Source organism: Anser anser (genome assembly GCF_964211835.1).
Source record: "Anser anser genome assembly, chromosome: 2".
Taxonomy (NCBI): domain Eukaryota; kingdom Metazoa; phylum Chordata; class Aves; order Anseriformes; family Anatidae; genus Anser; species Anser anser.
In genome coordinates, this window is record NC_139721.1 from 21,563,386 (window position 1) to 21,585,918 (window position 22,533).

The 22,533-nt window shown below is 36.3% G+C and overlaps 1 protein-coding gene across 11 annotated transcripts in view; it reads left to right on the plus strand.

The window, feature by feature from the left end:
• The window catches only part of UBR5 (ubiquitin protein ligase E3 component n-recognin 5), an 83,895-nt gene that overhangs the window by 21,266 nt on the left and 40,096 nt on the right, over positions 1-22,533 (plus strand). For 6 of the 11 annotated variants that reach the window (XM_083824765.1, XM_083824766.1, XM_083824763.1 and 3 more), the window contains 10 exons: positions 2,009-2,198; positions 3,627-3,786; positions 10,779-10,928; positions 12,908-13,119; positions 17,148-17,264; positions 17,346-17,456; positions 18,235-18,389; positions 20,367-20,484; positions 21,317-21,501; positions 21,888-21,997. In XM_083824765.1, coding sequence (XP_083680891.1) covers positions 2,009-2,198; positions 3,627-3,786; positions 10,779-10,928; positions 12,908-13,119; positions 17,148-17,264; positions 17,346-17,456; positions 18,235-18,389; positions 20,367-20,484; positions 21,317-21,501; positions 21,888-21,997 — 1,508 coding nt within the window. The remainder of the gene's footprint in view (positions 1-2,008; positions 2,199-3,626; positions 3,787-10,778; positions 10,929-12,907; positions 13,120-17,147; positions 17,265-17,345; positions 17,457-18,234; positions 18,390-20,366; positions 20,485-21,316; positions 21,502-21,887; positions 21,998-22,533) is intronic. The other 5 variants (XM_083824773.1, XM_083824767.1, XM_083824770.1 and 2 more) reach the window with 2 other exon arrangements.

Here is a 22,533-nt window from a genome sequence, read left to right on the forward strand (position 1 = left end):
TTTAGAACTCACCAAACTCAGAGTAACAGTAGATACTGTATCTGCTCTATTAAATGAAAGGAGTACTTGATGTAATAACCTGAATCTGAAAAGGTTCAAATGGTGGAATCCTTAGATCACATCATGGGATTTGGAAGATCGCTTTCATACTAGTGGGCAGTGAAGAGATGTGAAAAACTAGTAGATGAGCAGAAGGATTTCAGTTCTCTTTATTTTAGGTTTAGGGAGCTTCGATAAGAATAGCTGTGTCCCAGTGATTTTTTTTTTCTCCGTAGATCTTTGAGAGCATAGATCTGTTAAGCTAAAGAGAGTTGTATAACAGAGTTAAGAGTACTTCAGGTGAATTTAAGTCCACTTGAAAGGAGCCCAGATGAAAAGGAAGTTTTGTAAACACAAGGGAGGTACATTTTATGAAGACAACATTTTTGTATTGGGGTTGATCAGTAGATTTTAGAACTTTCAAAGCTATTAAACATTTGTAAAGAGGTGAAGGAATGAAGCCTTTCTCTTTAAGGGATATTAAATACTTCACCTTTTTTTCTTCAAGCTTTCTTGAAGTTTTAACCACATTTTAATTAGCTTTTAGTTACACTAAAAATAACATCTGAAAATGACAATGTGCTAAGTCAGTGGGTTTCTCCAGACCTGATTTAATTTGAGGTAGTAAAATGCAGTTGGTATAGTGTGTATTTAAAGAAAATGTTTTTGTGATACCTCTTCATTATCGGGTTAGGACACACTTGGAATATTTGAGGTATATGTTTATAGCGTTTTAAGTGTTAGAGCTCTCATGTCTGTCACTGACAGTTTATAACTTAAAGTAGAGAGACGTATCTGTATGAAGTGCTAAAATCCAGTATGTAAGCTTTTTTTTAAACCCACATCTTCCATGCTGAGAGTTGAATTGGAAACTTTTGTGTAGGAAGAACTTGTCTTTCCTCAGCCCCCTTTCACACCTTTAGAAGCAGAGTAACTAGTTAAAATAGTTTAAATAAAATATCGCTTCTCCCCTCCCCCCCCACCATTATCTATTTTTGTGAGCTCTTTTTCTATCTGATCAGACAAGATGTGTTTTTTTTGCTGAAGCCTTCATTGTATTGCTTATTGTCTTGTATTGGGCTATTGTCTGTGTGGTTGCTGGCTAGAGTCCTGAAAATGCAGATGTCTGACAGGGCCTCATCTTAGGTGGATGCTTGAGCAGTTCTGTAACTGTATGATTCTTGTCAGAAGAAGAGAGAAGGATGTTAGTAATTAACTTAAACTATAAAATGTGAGACAATTATTTTTACCTAATTAGCTTTTATATCTTAAGGTAACATATTTTTAATGTGAATTTTAGATACTGTTTTGGAGAACATACCTACTGACTCATTGAAATGAAAAAGCTTCTTGTTCAGTCAGTTTATGCATGCTTTTGCAGTATAAGTGATGCTGATTTCACCAGTAGCCGTAGGTCCAAAGTAGAGTATCTCTTGAATAGAACGATCTAGTGTAAGATTCATCTTGCGGTCAAGAGTATTACTTGATTTTTTCAGTGTAATCTGAAGCAATTTGTTAATATAAATCAAGTCTCAGAATTTTTAAAGAGCCATCTGAGTATAGAAACACAATCCACTGATCTGCTGCTCGTGTGCTTTTATAGTAAGAAGTTAACAGCTGAATGTTAGATGTTATGCTGCTAATACTGTTACTTCTGGAAACTTGGGGAATTGGTGTGGGCACTTGTGTACACATCCACACAACTGTAAGAGCAGTAGAAAGTACAATATGCACTTGGGAGTCCTGTTTTATATTCTTCCTGTCTAATTCAAAACTTTATCAATTAACCTGGTGTTCATATTCTTACTAGTTTTGAGAGAGACTTTCATAGCATTTGCCTATGAAGTCAATCTCCTATATTTTTCAGAGACTGTCTACAAGTTATTCTTAATAAAACTGATGCCGTATTTCTTGAAATCTCCCAAAATATGCTGCTATAAAATATATGTTCCTCTCTAAATCTTTTTAGAAGTCGCTGGAGTTCAGGGGTTGGTGGAAGTGGAGGAGGATCTTCTGGTAGATCATCTGCTGGAGCTCGAGATTCTCGAAGGCAGACCAGGGTTATACGCACAGGACGAGATAGAGGATCTGGACTGCTGGGGAGTCAACCACAACCAGTGATTCCAGCATCAGTCATTCCAGAGGAACTCATTTCACAGGTGTGTGAGCTAGAAGCTTCTTGTTTTCAAATGTATGGACAGGAAAGTGTTTTAATAGTACCGTATTTTCTCCAAGGAATAATGGTGTACACTTGAAAAGATGGACTACGTCTAGTTGAATTGCTTTTATTCTGAAATGCATAGTGTGAATGACAGACTTTTTTTTGGATATTGGAATTTTCGTTTCCCAGACTTCCACTAAGGCGAGGTATATGTTCAGTCTTGATGAGAAATGCAACGTGTTGTTCATTTGCAGATAAAAGATAGAGTGAGAAGGTCAAATATTTGATTATCATACCAGGCATGTAGATAATAAAGTTAAGTTTCTTAAGGGAATGTAAGGAAGGGGAAGCAGATTACTTTTATCCAACAAAGGAAAAAAAAAAGCCAGATATCTATTTTAGATTGAAATGAAGGACACTGAACATACTTAATCTGTTTAAAATACTAATACATTTTCTTCATGGACACCTCCACTTAATTTTTTAGTAAATGTAACTGATGATTTTCAGGTTCTGCTTTTACCTCTCAGTGTGCTACAGCCTGGATAAGTTGATAGACTTCATGTTGTGTGATTCATGATGCAATAGTATGTTGAAACGACATTTTTCCTCTATTTTTCAAGGAAAATGTAATGAATGTATTTTAATTCTTAGTTCAAACGAAGTTGCTGGCGTACATGTTGAATACAGATGCTAGTTATTAGGCTGAAGATAATCTTCTCGTGTGCTTTGAGTGGCCTATAGCATAGCTGGCACAAGATAGGAGCTAACAGCCTTGGTATCTACAGATACACCAGTGAAAGAGTGGCTTCCTGTCTCTTTATGAATTCCGAACCTAATAAAAACTGGGAGACTTTCACAGAAAGCTTCTTCTGTGTTTGCACTTTTCTATTAAAAACCTAAATGTTGCAGAAACTGCTGAAGGTGAACCTTTAGAAACAGGATGATGAGAAAAACAGGGGGAAGTGGCTACCTGTTTAAGGACAGCAGGAAGAGAAATCAGTGTCAAAAAGATAGGGTTTGAGGTCTAGTTTTGGAATAACAGTTGATGGCAAAACTCTGACATATTTAAACACTTGTATAGAAACAATAAGCAAAATCTGTTTTTGAGAATATTCTGTTTGTTTACCTACCGCATTGAGCATGTCAGGAAGTAGTTTGTAAGGTGACCAATAAGGAAATACAGCACCAAAGTTAGAGTCCAGTAAGCCTAAATTGAACTGAGAGGAAGTTAAATATCCAGTACAAGATACTGAGAAAATTCAGCGTGAGCCTTTGTGTGTATGTTCTGTGATTGACTTCTGGAGAATTGATAGTTGCTCTCTTGGTTTTATTAGACTTCCTCTAGAGTTAAGTATCCTTATATTAGGAATGGTGTTTGGTGAGCTGAAAATGACTAGTAATCAATTCTACTCTGTTTTGACAGGCACAAGTTGTTCTACAAGGAAAGTCCAGAAGTATTATAATTCGGGAACTCCAGCGAACAAATCTTGATGTAAACCTTGCTGTAAATAATTTGTTGAGTCGTGATGATGAAGATGGAGATGATGGGGATGACACAGCAAGTGAATCATATCTTCCTGGAGGTTTGTATCCTGCAAATTTTGATGAGGAAGTGTCAATGTGTTCTTATTTTCCTGTATTTAAACACTCACAGTGTGCTCTGTGCTGTGCGAGGTATGCAGCGAAGACTTCTTACTTATAGGAGCGAAGTCTAAAGATGTAGAAAACAAAAGATGCACTGGGATGTTTCGAGGTATTAGGTTAGGCATTAATAACTGTTCATTCTGTGGGTGGCACCAAATTGAATTTAGTTATTTTTTTAGGATTCCAGGCTTTGTAACATCAGCATTACTGACGTCTATATTTTGCTTCTCAGTGAGTTGCTGAGACTGCTGTGTGGCTTGCTCATAGAAGCTAATTCTGAAACCTTCCAGTCACTTGCATGTTTTTCTACCACTAACATGTATTCCTAAGATACAGCAGTTTTTAGAGCAAAAGTTACATGTTTTTAAACCAAAATTTAAGTTAGGGCAAAGCAGTTTACAGTTAAGACTGAGAATTTATTCTTTGTCTCAAGTACCCCTTATAAATGCTGTAGTATTCTGGCAATACAGGTATAATGCTGTAATTGAAGTCCAGTTATTCTCGGAATATTGTTTGCCCCATGTAATCGATTTTTAGGGAAGACTTTGAGTCTTCTTTTGCATTGGCCAAATAATTTAGGTAATCTGACCCTTTTCTTGTTGAGTAAACATATTTGAAAACACAGCAGCCAAATCTAATGTTTGTATTAGATGCACTGCATGATAAGAACACATCTAAACTCCGACTACATACTAGTTTTTCTTTTTGTGTGTCAAAATGACATTTTGGTAATTCTCTAATAGATATTTTTTCTGCTCATCTGGTTCACCAGGAAGGTTCATGGGCTTCCTCCATCTTTATCTTGTCAATCACATGATTAGACAAAGGTTTTTTGTTCTGCAGCAAAGGCTTTGCAACTCATTTGTCTCTTGGCTTTAGTTGCATCTGTCAAGCTTCTTTATTTTGCTGTAGGATCAAGAATCCTCTGGTGAAAAATCCTTAATATAAGCCTTGATTTTAGTGATCAGTTTCATAACGTTAGATGCATTGGAGGAATTAAATTCTCTCAACTCTTTGCTTGTATTCAAAGCAGGAGTTCTTATTCTAAGCATACCAGAGTGTGTTCCTCTAGAACCTGGCTTCAGAAGACAATTCACTGAAATCATTCACAGTAAAAGTTCCTTTTAACTGTACTAACCAGCTTCCTTACAGCATTAACTGTTCTCTTAATATCTCTTGGGATCATAGGAATCAGTTAATAGGGACTGTCTTACAACCTGTGGCTAGTAGCTTTTATTAGAAGGTTCCTGCACTGCACTCTGTCTCTTGTATTTGAGATGATAGGTTGAACCAGTATGCAGACTTTCACTGTCTTCAGTAAACAACTTCATCCTTGGCTTAAATTTTGAACGCTTCTCACCTGTTTAGAATCATAGAATCATAGAATATTCCGAGTTGGAAGGGACCTATAAGGATCATCAAGTCCAACTCCTGGCACCGCACAGGTCTGCCCAAAAGTTTAGACCATGCGACTAAGTGCACAGTCCAATCTCTTCTTAAATTCAGACAGGCTTGGTGCAGTGACTACTTCACTGGGGAGCCTGTTCCAGTGTGCGACCACCCTTTCGCTGAAGAACCTCTTCCTGATGTCCAGCCTAAACTTCCTGTGCCTCAGCTTCACACCGTTCCCACGGGTCCTGTCACTGGTGATAACAGTTTAGGCTGATCTTTCCTACAAGAGATTGCAACCTACTAGTATTGATATTTTTCCCCTTTACCCACAGAGGAACTGGGTTATCTTTTCTCCATTTTTTGTGGGAAACGGGGTAGAAATGACAACTGAAATGAAACTTGACATGTCTTAACCCCAGTCTGTCTGCAGAGACGTAATTCACAGTTTGTAGAATGTGCTATGCCTTTTGTGTCTGTCTTAACTTATTTGACTTCTACAGGCAAAAATAACTACGCTTGTTGCACAGAAATGGATTCACTTGATAACTGAATGTGATCAAAACATTTGGAGAAGTCTAGCTGAATACTGATCAGTGCTGTCATGACTCTACTGTTGGTATATTAAATAGTACAAATTACCAACCCTTACTTGTATCACATAATCATGCAGGCTAGATTTCAGGAAAACCTGATGGCTAGAGAACCTTGCCTGTAGCTCTATGGAAGAATTAACAATATTCTGTCCTTCAGAACTACATGGAACCAGTTTTTAAGTCTTTTGCTCTAGAAACTTTGCATTCTTCTTACTTGCACTTGTCATCTTGCCTCTGGATGTTCTTTTGGACCCATAACATCAGAGTTCATAGAAGGAAGCTGTAGATAGCCAGTAATTGCTACACACATTCTATTTTTAGTCAGGTACGTATACGCAATTCTGAAAGATAATGAACTTCTACTTTTTATGATGCCAAATTTTACTTTAAAGTGTTTTGTTTTTGTTCCTATCAAATACAAAAAAAAAAAAGATAAGGCTGTTTTTGCCTCAGGACTTTCTGAGGCTCTTGCATTTTGATTGAAAGGGTATGCTGCTTTTTGCTTTCTCCCTTCTGCATGTCCGTTGCTTTGCTTAGATCAGACTCTTCAATTTAGGTGTTACTCCTCTAGACTTTTGAAGACAGATTTTTTTTTAAACATTAAGAATAACTTGTACTTGATTTAAAGTAAAAAGAAACGAAAAAAATGCTGAGATACTTTTCAGACACTGTGAAATGTGTAAGTTATTGTTTAAATACATCATAATTTCATGAATATATCAGTTGTGATATAAATCCAGTTAGTATTGTAAGGGTTATGCATCTGAATTATTTAAGGGAAGCAAAAACATACCAAAATTCTTCCAGAATTCTTCAAAAATGTCTTAATTGAAGAGCAGAACTCTTACTTTTCTGTACAGATTGCCTTCAGTAAGTTCTCTTAGAATTTTATTTTTAGAGCCTTATGTACTTTGACTTATCTAATCCTGTTTCTTTATGATGATTCAGTGAAAGGAATGTGAGTTCATTTGATGCGTAACAAATAAATGAGGAAAAAAATCAAAGTAAAAACTACAGAGAACAAAATAATCTAGTGTAGAAAAGACTCAAAGATGTCTAGATTAATATTCCAGCCCGTACCAGGTTGTGTTAGAGTATTCTTCCAGGCTTTATGTTCTGTTAGTGCTCTCTGGTTCTATAGAATTTAAAACACTTGGTTGTTTGTATAGTTCATGTGTGTGGATGTTTGCTCAGTAACTCCTTCATACAGTGGGTTCCCACTAGTGGGACTTGTGAAACAGTTTAGGTAGTATCTAGACTACTTTGGATTTCAGAATTTGAGATGAGTTTGTTCTAAGAAGAAAAAAAAAAAACAAAACATCTTCTTGTAAGGAGAGAGATTGGCTTGTGTCAGCAATCTTTACTGTATTGGTTTGCAGTGAGGAAGGATGGGAACCAGAGCATATGTAGAGATCAGTTTAAAAACTGGGTGTTCAGTGGCTTTCCTCCGGGGAAGACAATTAAGTATGTGTTTGTTGTGGTTTTCTTAGTGTATTTTTTCTTTTTTTTCCCTTGGGTTTGAAGATGAACTTCAAGTTGGGTAATGTTTTGAATACGTATCTCTTATCAAGAAATGAAGGCTGGAGTTCTGCTTAAGTCTGGTTTCCTAGGAAACCAAAATACATGTTTTTGTCCTACGCTGTCACAGGCTTGCCAATTTTATCTCTGCTTCTTTCAAGTTTGGATTGTGAAGACATCGAATTCTTGTATATTTTATAAAAATATGCAGCTGAGAAAAGGGGAGATACCTTATGATTTCCCCCTTAATGGAAAACATTTCCGACCTCAAACTGAGCTCATGTTTAATTGATCCAGGCAATGCCTTCAATTAATGAATCCATAGAAAACAGTTCTAATGCTACCCATGGAGCTATTGAAAAATAATAAAAAATAATACTTGAATTACTGTTTGCGTATATTGAAACTGTCTTCTCCCCTCCCCCCTTTTTTTTAAATGTCCTTTGCCCCGTCTCTCTTTTTTCTGCTAATTTTCAATGGTATTTACAAGTGAATTATAGGTACTTTCTTACCTAAATATGTTGCTCAGAATCATCGCATCTAAATCAGTATTTGAGGGGGTTGATTCTGGTCTACCACTGCATAAGAGATGAAAGATATCATTTCATGGGCTTTTCCTGAAGAGCAGAAAAATAAAGTCATAGAATATGTTTTTTCCTTTTTTCCCCCACCTGGATTCTTTAACTGGATGTAGCCTTGCAGTATCTGTGTTTTCACAGAACTAAAAAATTCCAGTGATCTTTGAAGGGGAGTGGATTTGGCTCCTATCCCTACTGGTTTTAGCACCTTTGTTTGCTGGTATAGAGGATGGAAGAAGGGGGATCTCTTACAGAAATATTGGAAGAAAATTAAAATCTGATATGAAGCTGAAAGAAGAGGGTAAGAAAAGGCTTGATTTCCTCACTTATCTTAATGCACATGTAGCCAAAAATGCATAGTTCTGGTTCTTAGGTCTGATGGTTTGAATTCTTACTTTCCTGTTTGGAAATATAGCTAACCTCAAGATATCTAAAATGCTGGAAGGTACGTGTGTGTGTGTGTGTTTGAGTTAGTGCATGTTTTCTTTCAGGATAATTTCTAGTTTAGCTTAGTTTAAAAGACATTGTCCATTTTGAATGAGGTTAGTGATTTTTTTTTTCTGTGCTGGCCAATTCTGTTCCTAAAAGAGATCAAAGTTTTTCCAATTTCTGGCTGGATAATGACCAAAAAATGAGAAAGTTGCTAGACTGCACAGAGGTGGAGCTCACCTGGGAAGAAAGGCGAATGGTGAATGTGAACATCAGGATAAATAAGTGTTTGAGCTGTGTTTCCGCCTCCTGAGCTATGGTACATGCGAGTTGGTATTTAAGGTGAGGTGTTCTGCTGCTTTCTTGTTGTGGAAAACCAGTGGAAAACTGATAAAATATGCAACAGGGTAAGGCCATCCTGAGAGATCTTTATTTTTTTGGTAAGACAGAGTCTGCTTGCCAAACAAGATTTATTTTTTTAACTAGGCTTTCTGAGCAGTCAGGGATCATGTTCTAAAACATACTGTGTGGACCACAGTTCCACGCTGTGCTTTTAGAAGCACAGACTATACTCCAGTGGGTTATTTATTTGTTGCAAAAAGAACTCTCACAGGTCTTGCTTTGAAGTCCACAGAGCTCACTATTTATAGTGCTGTTCTTACGTGAACTCCGTTCTTCTGGAGACAGTTGTTGGTGGCTGGTATGTCTTAAATTTCTAAACTCCAGAAAACGTAAGGATGACTGTTGTGATTTGCTGGGATGTGAATGACTCTAACACTTTTAGTGTCAATAAATGGAACTGTTAAGTGAATTACTGCTGGCTGTGAGAGAGGACCTAGTTTCTTTTCAGTTGTGGGATACCCTGTTGTTGGTGCTTTTTTCTTTTTTTCTCCCCTTCATTCCAGATACTGAGGGAAGAGGTCCATAATAATCAGCTTTTAAGATTAAGAATGCTTTTATTTAACTTACCTGAGTCTCGAGTCCTAGTCACTATTTTGTTTTTATATTTATTATGAGGTTGAGGCTGAGAACTAGATCCGTTGAAGTTATTTGTTACTTCTGTGTTTTCTGAGGGAAATTTTTGCATAGCTTCCTGTTAGTTTCATGAGTGGTTTAAGCAAAGTGCTTTAAGTGGTTCTGCTGCCCAGAGAAGCTATCCTGACCTTCACTTGTGTGGTGGCATGGAAACTTAATTTTGGGAGCCTGATTAAATTTTCAGTCAGATTTGTGTGGACTTTTGGGAATGGGCAAAGCTGTCTCCTGAAGCAGCAGCACGTGTGCTGATGGTAGTGCTGCATGTGGTAACGTAGCACCTTCGTGGTGCTGTCTGACTGCCTGGTTAACTCAGTCTGAAGACTGCTGCTGAAAGGGGTTGTTCTCTTCACACCTGGCCTCCATATCCCATATGAAGAATTATTTCAAGGCAAGATAATGCCCTGAAATGGCTGGTTGAGATGTGGATATCCCACCTTGGCCCAAGGAGGGGTCTTGCCACAGTGATGAGGGATGGAAATAGGACTGTCACTTCTATAGCAGTGAGGTGGTAGTCTGGTTCAGCTGTCCTGTCAGTCAGTATTTCTGGACTTGACTAATTTTCAGTAGCCTCTTCTGTGGGTGGATAGTAGCTGTAGTTTAGTAAACCATAGGAAATGGATAGTTCAGTGATGATCACGACTTCAGAGGAATTAAAGTTTTCCGAAATAGTAGCTTAGGTGGTCACAGTATGAGTTCATCTTCCTGAGTTTAACTGTGTGGTATTAAAAATATATATATAATTTTAAAAAATGTTGCTTTCTTCCAGATAACCGTTGTTGTTAATGTAGCTGCCATTTCAAGGTTTGTACTGAGAGCTGCAGCTGCTAGCTTGGGAGTGAAGTATGGCACTCTGAAAGAAACGTTCTGTGGAGGAACTTGTAACCTTTGCCATCAAAGACGTGGCTTTGTGAAGGCCAGCTTTCACCATCAGTTCTGTTCTTCCTTAATTCTAGGTCATAATTCTAGGTCATCTTTAGAGTTCTGTCTGTGTGCATGAGTGTATGCACATCTGTGTATATGTATCCACTGGGGTCAGATGTGTATCCACAGGGCTTTGTTCTTCCAAGAGAAAGGCTGAAGTCTGAATTTCTGGGTTACAGGAAAAAAAATTGTTTTGGTTAAGACTTCCTTGGGAAATGAGGTTAGAAGAGTGACAGAGAGCAGTTCTTGTAGGGAAACTGGTTTTGTGCACTAGTCTACCATGCTTGATTGTACATGTGGGTGCACAGGAGGCACATGAGTTGGAACTGGTGAATCTGAAGAGCAGAAATTCAATTAATAGGTAGGATTTCTTTTGTTGTTTTGATATTTATTTAGTTGATGGTCTCTCTAGCTGATGTTTTAAGTAGCTGATTATTCACTTAAGACCCTTGTCTCCTCTTATAGAGGATCTTATGTCTCTTCTGGATGCTGACATACATTCTGCTCACCCAAGTGTCATTATTGATGCTGATGCTATGTTTTCAGAAGATATTAGTTACTTTGGTTATCCATCCTTTCGGCGCTCATCACTTTCCAGGCTAGGCTCATCCAGAGGTAATTTTGCACCTTTTTTCTTTGTAATAAGTAGCTTGCTGTGCAAAAAGCTAGTGATAGTGCACACTGGTGGTTTACTTTCTGATTTAATGCGAAAGTAGACTGTGATATGTTGTCAAATGTAGAGTAGACAAGTAGATTGTTAGTCATCAAAATTATTAATGAATTGGTGAATATCAGCAGGTAAGTTCTGTAAGAACCTTGATAGTCATGCGTTGTTAAAAATGGAATTGTTGATCATTGATGTTGCAAGATGTAAAATTTTTGCATGCTGAGTTTATTTTAAACTGTGTAGTGTTAATACCTACTAATACATATAATGCATTACAAATATTTAATTAGGCTCAAAAATCAGTAATGATTGTTGACATGCAGCATTCTTCATCTATTTTTTTTCTTGGTTCAGGTTATTCTTAATACACTGTTCTTCACATTTCCTTAAGTATTACATGACAGAGGTTATATTTATGGAATGAGGAGAAATGTGTTTAAATACCAAGGAGGGGAGAAGAAATTAAATTTGATTTTTTTCAACTTGATTTTTTGAAGCATTTTTATAGCCGATTAGAGAGAACTATTGGCAGTTGATATCAAGACCATGAGTTGATATCAAGACCTTGTGGAAGTGTTCTTGGTTTTGTTTTGTAAAGCATATTACACACAAAAGATTTAGAACAGAACGTGCAGCAACTTCCTAGCTTTTTGAAGCTATTTTGCAAATACCTAGTGTATTTCAAAACTGTTAATCCAACCTCTGCTGTGATTTTTTTTGTTGTTTAGTATAGTGTTGTTGCCTTTCATGAATCTGTTCTAGTATATTAATTGCTGAACATGTAAGTTCCTGTCACAAAACTGTTAGTCGGGGTCAGTGTGGTGATTGCTAGAAGATAAGTACAGTAATTTATGAAGTATATCTGTAAGACAAGCTGTTATGTTTGGCTTATGTAAAAACTTTGCCAATTTTCTAATACAGCAAAAGACCCAAGACTTGGTGTAATTTATTGAAACTGATAGAGTAATGTGGTCATCTCATACATGTAATTTCAGTTGACTTTTGTGAGCATAAGTGAAATACTTAATAGGTTAAATGCATTATGTGCATGTACAAATATTCAGCATCTGACATAACTCCTTCTAAATTCCTCCTTTTTTTTCCTTTCCTAAGGTTATTCTATATAAGACGTTACCACGAATTTTATAATCCTTATTTTCCATGCATAGTTGACTCTTGGAAAGTTAGTTTGATTACCTGATTTAAAAAATTTATCTGCATGAGCGAACTGCAGAGTACTGGCTTTAGACAGTTTGTAGGCCAATTGGAGGGGAAGCATTTTGGTAAGGAACATTTTCCTACAAGGATCCTTTTTAAAAACTTGTCTGACTCTTGAAAAGTTTTCATTTGATCTACTCAAAACAGATGCACTTTAATTTGTTAAATCCAGTCCTACAGGATACCGCTTTAAACACAAGGGGTTGGATTATCAAACTTGTGTACAAGAGCTTTTTTAATGCTTGCTTTCTTTAACTTTTTCAAATTACTGTTTTTTTGGAAAATTATTATGAAACTCTCTAATAAATACTCTTTTTTGGTTTGCATAAATATCTAACAGATGGTATAGACCTAGATTTTTTTGTTACTTCATTGATTAAAAACAGTACTACAAAACTCTGTATTTTGTACTGTAAAACATTAAATTGCTATGTTTACTGCATTTGGCCTCTTATGATGCAAGTGAAAATGCTGTAGCATTTTTGATGATGCACAAAATCATTTCTTTATTTCTAGCTTACTATTTTTATATTTAGTAATTCTAAAGTACATATGCTTGAAAGGGTTAATATTTTGAATGTTGCATGTCAGGACTTTTTTATTTTTAATCTTTGTGAGTAGATTTAACTGCTGTTAGTTGCATCCTGAAGGGTCTTTACTAGAGAGTGGCTTACTTTTATCCCACTGGTGTGACCCAATTGCATACCAGTTCTCCTTCTTCCCTTAGAGAGAGACTCTGAGCTGTTGCGTGAACGTGAGTCCGTTTTACGTTTGCGTGAACGAAGGTGGCTTGATGGAGCCTCATTTGATAATGAAAGAGGCTCTACAAGTAAGGAAGGGGAACCAAACCTGGACAAGAAGAATACACCTGTTCAAAGTCCTGTTTCTCTAGGAGAAGACTTGCAGTGGTGGCCGGATAAGGTACTGAAATTTTTTGCCTATTTTATTTGCATGCTGTGCAATAAATCTGTTGTTGTGTTGTTTTTCCAATTAAATACTCTGTTTCCTTGTTGAATAGCTCATCTTAGTTTGTGAGAGATAATATAATAAAGCATATTTGTTAACACACTTATGAAAATTGTAACTAAGTAGTTACAGCCTCATAGTTAAGACATTAATAACAGAAGCGTTAATTGTTTTCCACATGTTTTGAATACACAGCTGTACTTAAGTTTTTTTCTTCTCATACGTAGGTGTTCAAAGAATTTAATTGGCAAAAGGAAACTTGTAAAACAGTTTATTCAATTTATTGCTTTATTTTCCTGTCTCTATTTTTTTCCTTTCAGCCTCAATATAGATAGAGAGCTTGAAGAGGGAGGTGAATTTAGAAGCTTATTTCTGCTTACAGCAGCTCACTTTTAATCCCTGTCATCTTTTTTCTAGCATTCAAACTGAGAAATGTAGATACCTAAAAAAGAATGTTTATCGAATAGTTCTTCTCCCAACCAGACCTTATGTGTCTAAGGTGTGATTTTTAGTTTTTTAATTGGCCAGTAAGTTTGAGCGTCTTTGCCAGTGAAAACTGACAGCCTTTGTCCCTCTTGCTTTGTCATGATGGTAGAATGAGAATGCCATCTAGGTTGGGTAGAGAGAGATATCTGTTTTTTTTAGCGTAAGAGTAAATTTAGTCTACATTTGGAATACTGAATTAGCTTTTTTTATGTCCACTGCTGTGTTTTGATAGCGTTACTATCACTGTTATTACTGTTTTGTTTTTCACTACTTCACTACTGTTCAATATTTTAGCAGTAATAACTTACTGAATTAGGTGTTAGGCTTTTTGTTTCCCCACCCTGATGTGGTTTTTCGCTTATTTGTAGACTCAGCAGATTATGCCCTAGGATAATTATTGCAGTCTTTTATTGGACATCTTTTATGGAATTAACTTGCTACGATGTCTAATTGCATGCTTGCTCAGTTTAGAAATACTGGCATTCTTTCCACAAGACATCTTTGCATATGCACTCCTGTAAACCCTAACTTCCAGTTAAATGCAGGTGTCTTACTAGAAGGAAGGGCCTTTCATCTTTATCTAAAAGTAGTTATACTTTTTATTCTATCCCTCAGTTGAACATTCATAACAAATTGTTCTACGTCTTTCTTGCTGTAGCCCCACTTCTAAGTTTTGTTGGGGGTATGGTCCGAAAGAAATTCTTCAAAGTAAATCATGAGGGAGATGATATAGCTGAAGTGCCAGCTCAGATGTTTCTTCCATTTTGAGAATTGGAGAGGAGATCTTAAGATGTCAATGGAAGTTGGAAGTTAAGAGTAAGTTGGGGAGAGATTCGAGTACGTAAAGAGCCAAAAAATAGCCAGTCTTGTTTGCAAGATTTTTCCTTCATTTTTCATTACTTTCACGTTTAGCATGTGAAATGTAGTAATCTATGATGAGGATGGTAAACTTCGGTTTATGGGAGGTAGAGTACCAACCTGAAAGGGATGGACGAAACTCTTGGAGAGCTGCTGGTGTTCCCAACATTATCGACTTCACACCTATCTGACACTAATGATGTGAAGCATTGCATACAGAGTTTCTTTTCTACCACATAAGTGAAATCAATTCCAAGAATTCAACTCAATAAATTAGTTCTTCTAATAGCTCAAGTCTCACTGGACCATACAATTAGTAGTCTGTGCCTCTTACCAGTTGAAAATATTGTGACATACCTGGCAGAGCCGATCTGTAGTATGACAAGTACAGCTGTTTTTTCTTCCTAGATTGTAGTTAGGTGCAAACTGAGCTTTATTTGGTTTGTTCAAAGTAGGTATATTCTGTTCAGCTATTGACATGCAAAGATTTTTGTCAGCAATCTGAATCATCTTCAGGCTATGTAATTCCTCCGGTCTGAACTCAGAGTTAAGCACATGAGACTCAAATTGCAGAACTAAAGCTGTCATGTCATTTGTGCATCTTTGCACTGTTAATCTTTTTGAGTGGTGTTACAGAGGTGTGTGTAGCCATGCTCCTGATTTATACGTCACAACTGCTAATATTTTGATGGGAAAGAAAATTTATGGATGATGGGTCTCTTCTGAGCTGAATTAGTGGTATAAAACTGTCTATAAAAGGTTATAAAACAAATTGACAATATAAAAAGTCACAATGATACTGTCTTGGAGCAAAAATTAATTGGTTTCCATAATTTGAGGAATTAGGACAGATGACTTTTTTAAAGATTCCTTTATGCTGATTCCTTTATGCATCTCATTAAAGTACAGTAGGTTCTTTTTCAGAATATGAAATATGTGATAGCAATTGTTAATCATGACTCAGATTAGCATTTATGCTGCTTCTGTGCTATGCTGGGAGATGCCCTCCAGAGCAATAAAATTCTCTTACAGCTTAACTAATTTTAGGTTCTTTTATCGTGGTATGAAAGAGAATTGCTTGTGATTTCTTCTTTCTGCTGCATTCTTTCTCTTCCTCCCCAAAATATTGTTGAGCACTTTGAACTGTTGGTAAGAAACATACTAAATTCATACCTTTTGAAATGTGCGCTCCTATGCGTGAAAATTGTTTTTTTCATGTGTGAATCCAGATTAACGAAACTAAAATTGTTTGTTTCCACTAGTAAACTTCTGAAGCTGAAAGAAAAGTCCCTTAATTTAGGGGAAGGGTAAATGTACTGGATGGTGGGCTTTTTTTTAATAGTCTGACACGAGTTCAGTTTCCCATCAGATAGCTGAAAGGCTTACATGTGGTATCTTCTAATCCAAGAGGCAATTAAATATGCTGATCTGGGAGATAACTATTGCAGAGAACATTAGTTATCGTGCACCTGTCTTTCAGATTTGAAGCTCTAGAAGACAATTTTATAGCATTTGATTTTACACCAGCTACTTCATTTTTTAAAAGCTGTATTTTCCCTAAAGTGGAAGGGAATGTTTAGTTTCTTCTAGTAAAGAAGTTGAGAAAGAACATGGTTGTCCTGTGGGTACAATGGCTGAGGAGTGGTAAATGCCCGTACAAATGTTTCTCAGTAAGCAGAAGTAAATATTTTGTGAAGTTACGAAGTTTGTGGGTCTGTAGTCTGAGATTCCTTTCAATGCAAGGGGAAAGAGGGCTTGGAAAAGAATAGTTATAACTGCTGAGTATTTGATGCCACATTGGTACGCAACCAAATCTGAGAGAAAAAAGGGCCTGTGAGATCCAGGTAGTGTACAGAATAAAGCAGTTAAGCTCAGTGAAATGCGGTATTTCTACTGCTCAGTACGAGGTGTGTTAAAATCTTAGGAAGAAGAGAAGGAGAGGAAAAAAAATATGAAAGTAGTCCATAATTAGAAAGTAGTCCATAATTAGAAGCTTGTCTGGTGTGCTAGGTCTTAATGATGTATTAAAGTGACATCTAGCACACTGATTTTTTTTAATTTGGTTGTGTTTACAGTTGTCTGTTTCCCTTAAGTAGTGGAAGAGGGAATTCGTTTAATCGATGAGGTAGAGAACTTGAAAATTAATGTCTTATTTAGTTGGAAGATATCTTTATGAGTTTACTTTGGAATGGAATAATGGAATTATATTCCTTTATTGTTCATTTAAAAAAAAAAAAACAACACAATTTTAGAAACTTTTTAAATGTTGGAAGTTGAGATCTTCCCAAGCGTGTGAGCAGTGTGTTGTTCTTAAAATATTGTGGAAGCTCTTAATAAACCATCAGAGTTAATTGCAATGTATATTTTATTTCTCAACTGCAGGAAAATGCTGTCTGAGCACCCACTTTTTCCTCCTTCACCCTATCAGCAGCAATACTGCATTTTTTTTGTTTGAGGGAATGCTGAGCTTTAGACAAGCTGGAATACATTTTTCTTTTCAGGTTCTGTATACATTGGAACTCTGGAGAAAACGGTTACAAGAATTTTGTTATTTTTTAACTTATATCTGTTGCATTAAAATCTTGATATGCAGGTTGTATAACTTCACATTTTTAGACCTCATATGTCTGTATTTACAGGATGGAACAAAGTTTATTTCTATTGGAGCCCTGTATTCTGAGCTTGTGGCAGTTAGCAGTAAAGGAGAACTCTATCAGTGGAAGTGGAGTGAATCAGAGCCTTACAGAAATGCACAGGTACTGTACATCTTTAAATCCTGCCTTTGGAATGTTTTACATGCTTTGAATATCTAAAATATTTTTTTATTGTTTCCAAAGAATCCTTCACTACATCATCCACGAGCCATGTTCTTGGGATTAACCAATGAAAAGATAGTGCTCCTGTCTGCAAATAGTATTAGAGCAACTGTTGCTACTGAAAATAACAAGGTATGAGATGAGTGCCTGCTGCCGAATTTGACAAGCTGTTTTTTCCACTTACTGGCAGTGTGTAGTAGAGAAGTTAATCCTTTAGCTTCAGTAGAAAGTAAAGTTAGTTTAGTAGAAGTAAAGTTTAGCTCAGTAGAAAGTATTTCACTTGTTCATTCAGCTTTTTTGAAAAAAAAAGAATCCAGCTGATATTTTGTAAAAATGTAAAAAGTAAAAGTCAAAAGCAACAAAACCAAAAACCCAACAAAATGACCAAAACCACTTGGATCTGGTAGATTTACAGTTGAAAATGGCTATCTGAAGCATATCTGTTTTTGTCTAGTTATTGGAAATGCTCAACTTTTTGCTGTTATAGTTAAAGCCAATATGGGTTTTGGAACAGAGATGCTTGTTAATGTAATTACTGGAAAAACGAAGGGCATTGAAGCGTTCAGTACTGTAAATTTACCTAAACTTATTTTTATGCCCACTTTAGAGTGAACTTGATACTGTGAAGTATTGTTGGTAAAGCATATGCACTTGTTTTATTTTATGATGCATACCTGCATTTTTGTCACTTATTTGTTTGGTACTGGAAATAGAGGGGAAAAAAAAATCCTGCAAAGCTCCTCTTTAGGGAAGTAAAAGGTGCTGGTGGGTAACATCCCAAATGGGATCATTGCTACTTTTTTTTGGTCATTTCAAAACCAGTAAATACTATGTTATTGGTGCAAATCTCTCTCCTTCCTTTTTTTTTCCCCCTTTGTGTTCTCTGTTCCTTTCTTCCCTTTTCCCTTAGGTTGCTACCTGGGTGGATGAAACTTTAAGCTCAGTAGCTTCCAAATTAGAACACACTGCACAGACATACTCAGAGCTTCAGGGAGAACGGATTGTTTCCTTACATTGTTGTGCTCTTTATACATGCGCTCAACTAGAGAACAACTTGTATTGGTGGTAAGTAAATACTGTGTTTATGTATATCAATGTAAATCCATCGAAATCCATCGACAATCTTCATGTCCTTGGTTCTTAAAGTCTTTGCAAAACTGCTTGACCGCAGTTCTGGGTTCTGAAACTCTGTGCTTGAGCTTAAATTCAATTTTTTAAAGTGTACTTATTCTTTTCCTTCATGCTTAAAGCTTTTCAACCCAGTTATAAAATCTTTAAGGGAATAAGGTTATTCTTTTAGGAGACTTTCATAAATGCTTTAGTATTCAGATACATCAGTACTGCACAGTGTAAGAGAATAATCTTCTTTATGCCTTTCAGGCATTTTTCAGGTTATAAATGTGGAACAGACTTACCAGATATGAAGTCCACATTCTCCTGTCAGGTTCTGTTAGAAATTATGGTCTGTTAGTTTGTGGTCCGAATCCTAAAGAACTGAAAAATAATACTGGATGCTCCCTCTAGAGCTTGTTGCTGAAATTATCTACCTCATAAACATTGCAAAATATAAAATGTTAAAGTATTCTAACAATTAAAAGATTTATGTTCAATAAATCCCTCAAAAATAACACCTGAAGTTAATCTAATTTGATTGAATTTATTGAGTATTACTACTGTGTTGTCAGGATGCATTATTCTTGTCAGTGTGTCAGGAGTCACACACAGCACTACATCGCACACATAGCATAGTCCAAAGCTTAAATAGATTATTGGCATGGATGAGTTAAATAGTTGAAGATGAGTTGGAAACTGGTGCACTGAAAGTTGATCCTATGAAATAGCTTTCTTACTAAATTCTGATCACTTTCTTGAAAACATCTAAAGGTCAATTGTAGCTAGGCTTGTAAACTTAAACACAGCTATTTTATTCTAACTTCTAGTCCCGAATCTCAACATCAAAGCTCCTCTGGTTCTTGGCCCTTTCATTATGTATCACTGCTGACACACCTCACTTAGAAGTAATTACCAAGTAAGGAAACTAGTAAGCCATAACATTGGAGATATTTGGCTTTAGAACCTGATGGTTTTACTGTTTTTAGAATAATTGCTCCAATATGTAAAAAGGCGTATTATTAACATTTACATGTAATCTTTGAAAGCTATTTATTAATCAGCATGTCCTTTTTGGGAGTATTGTCAGTATGTCAGTACTGGTGATTTTCTGTTAATCAGATGTAGACAGAAGCTTGTTACTACTGACGTACTTGGTTACAGTTGGCTCTAATATATTAGACAGGACTTTGGTCCTTGCAATATTAGGAATTGATGTTTTTCATCTTTTACTTAGCATGAAGGAGGTTTCCAAACAAAAGCATCTAAAACTTTAACTCACTGGCTAAAACATGAAATGTTGAAATCCTGTAGCATCAAAATAATAAGCATGCTTAACTGTGTACATAGGTGTAATTTTCAGCTAAACTGAGTGGATCTAGTTGCAAAACAGTTGCAGTTTTTTGTTTTTTTGGTGTGTTTTTTTTTGCCTTGTAGCTGCTTAAATCTGCCATAAGAGTCTGAAGTCTATCAGCCATTCCCCCAGAGAGGAGTAGAAGCTTTTAGAATTTAAAAGTAAAAAGAGGTTTATCCTCTTCCCCAGTAACTGCAAATTCTGGAAGCTACCACTAGTCATAGGAAAGGCATTGTCAAGTTCAGAGGAAGCAACCCGCAACTTCCAAGTTGTGACTGAAGCACGCTGTCTGAGATAGAGGTCTCAAAACATTTTGGGCTAAAACGAAAGCTATTCGGCAGTAACATATTTTGTGCACTTTGTCTTCCTCCTTCTCTAATAGATTTTCTGTTTTAGATGAATTTGGAAAGTGATGATGAACAGAGAAAAATGTCACTTATGCAGTTCTTTGGGAGAAGATGGCACAGAGGCTTGTATATTTAATCGTGACTTCTTTAAGCAGAAGGAATAAATTGTTCAAAGCTTTAAACAAAGCATTTCTTTCACAGCCTGTATTAAAAATATGTATTTTTCCACAGGGGTGTAGTTCCTTTCAGCCAAAGGAAGAAAATGCTAGAAAAGGCCAGAGCAAAAAATAAAAAGCCCAAGTCTAGTGCTGGTATCTCCTCCATGCCAAATATAACTGTTGGAACCCAGGCAAGTGTAACAGTCACAGGTGACATTTTTAGTGTTGTACGATGAGCTTACAGCATGTTCTTAAAAAATAAAAATCAGGTTCCGTTCCTGTTGTGCACCAAAGTTGTATGGTATTAAAATGGTACATTTTTAATTACATGACTGTGAAGTGATGTGTCCTGTTAATGTTATTTTTTTACTAGTATGGTTATTGCTGCAAACATGGAGGAATGAGCTGTACACATAAAAAGTATTTTTCTTTTACCCACCAATTTTGTATTTTGTGAAAATGAAATTTCAGTAATATTCTGGCTCTCAATAGAGCATGGAGCTTTGCAGATGTTTTTGCATTTAAGTACCTGCAAGATCAGGGCCTGGGATTGATGTATATATGCAGCGGAATAGGCATTTGGTTTGAAGCCTTTGTCAAAAAGTTTAATAGCTGATACAGAGATGTAGGATTCTTTTTGTGATTAGTGTTAGACTAACTATGAGAGGAAACAGTTCCTTCCCAGGGAGCACATTTCTTTTGGTTCCCAATACATTCTAATCAACTCTGGGAGGAGTCTTTGTTTTTAGATGAATCCCTCCTTTTGTAATTGAGCATCTAAATACTGTATATTAAACAGTTGCACTGCTAAAGCTGTTACTTTCAGCTCTGAAATGCACAATAGCCTCTTAAAAAAAAAAAAGTGCTTAGTACATCATGCTGACTTTCCTTTTCTCACACGCTTCTGTAAGGTTTCTTTCCCTTTTTTTGACTACTACATATGTTACCAAGAAAATGCATGCATGTATGGTTTCCCTCAGTATAGCCTACTGTTCTCGTAGAAATAAATATTTCTATCTGCAGGTGTGCTTAAGAAATAACCCCCTCTATCATGCTGGAGCTGTTGCTTTTTCAATCAGTGCTGGAATTCCTAAAGTGGGTGTGTTAATGGAATCTGTTTGGAACATGAATGACAGCTGTCGATTTCAGCTTCGGTCACCAGAAAGCTTGAAAAACCTGGAGAAAGCTAGCAAAACGACAGAAGCAAAGTAAGTGTGAAAATGTGAACACACGCAAAGAGAACATGTATTGGATATTCTTTAGAACTGTTGATTGATACGAATTTAAAAGGAGAGGTCAGCTTCCAACTAAGGGTGTTTGTTTTCTGTAATATTTTATACATTTTCCTTTATGTTATAAAACTTAATCCCGGATTAGGAAGCACAGCACCATTCTCAATGTTGGATGCATACCCTTGAAAGTCAGGATGTTAGTTCCGCGGTAGGAAGCTACTTAGCCTCAAAAAAAATAAAGAGGAAATGTTGTTACTTCAGAAGATAGAGAATATGGCTGGTCTCTTGGATGTAGAGACACTTTGTCCATTGTCATGGAAAAACCCACATTCCTTCATTTTAAATAAAACTTTTTATTTTAGACCTGAAAGCAAACAGGAACCAGTGAAAACCGAGATGGGTCCTCCACCATCCCCAGCTTCCACTTGCAGTGATGCATCTTCAATAGCCAGCAGCGCATCAATGCCATATAGTAAGTAATGTGTAGCTCATGGTGATGTAAAATATTTGTCTAGGTAAGTTCTCGTAAAAGGCAGTCCTAGAAAAATACTGTATTAATTTCAGAATCTGATTAAAAGTAAAAATCTCTTTCAGTCTTCTGGTGTGAACCACAACATAACGTAAAAGCTTTTATAATAGAATTTAGATAGTCAGTGAATTATCAGTGTTAAATTTAGATGTAGTAGTACAAGCAGTGACTACTTGAAGCGAGGTGTATCTAAGCAAATATAATAGTTCTCAGAATCAAAAACATCTTTCAGGAGGTGATCAACAGGAAGTCTGAAGATAGTTTCTTGTATGTTTAATTGGAATGTGATAGTGAATTTGTTTACAACCCAGAAGTTGAACTCGTTTTGGAAAAATTCCTTTTAAGATTAAGGTGTTCTTACACAGCTTGCCTTGCAGGTGAACTTCAGTGCATAAAGCAGTAGTTGGTCATCTTTATCATACAAAATGCCTAAAAACAGTCATTATTTACTGATCTATGAAGCAGGTGGGAAGTTTTAT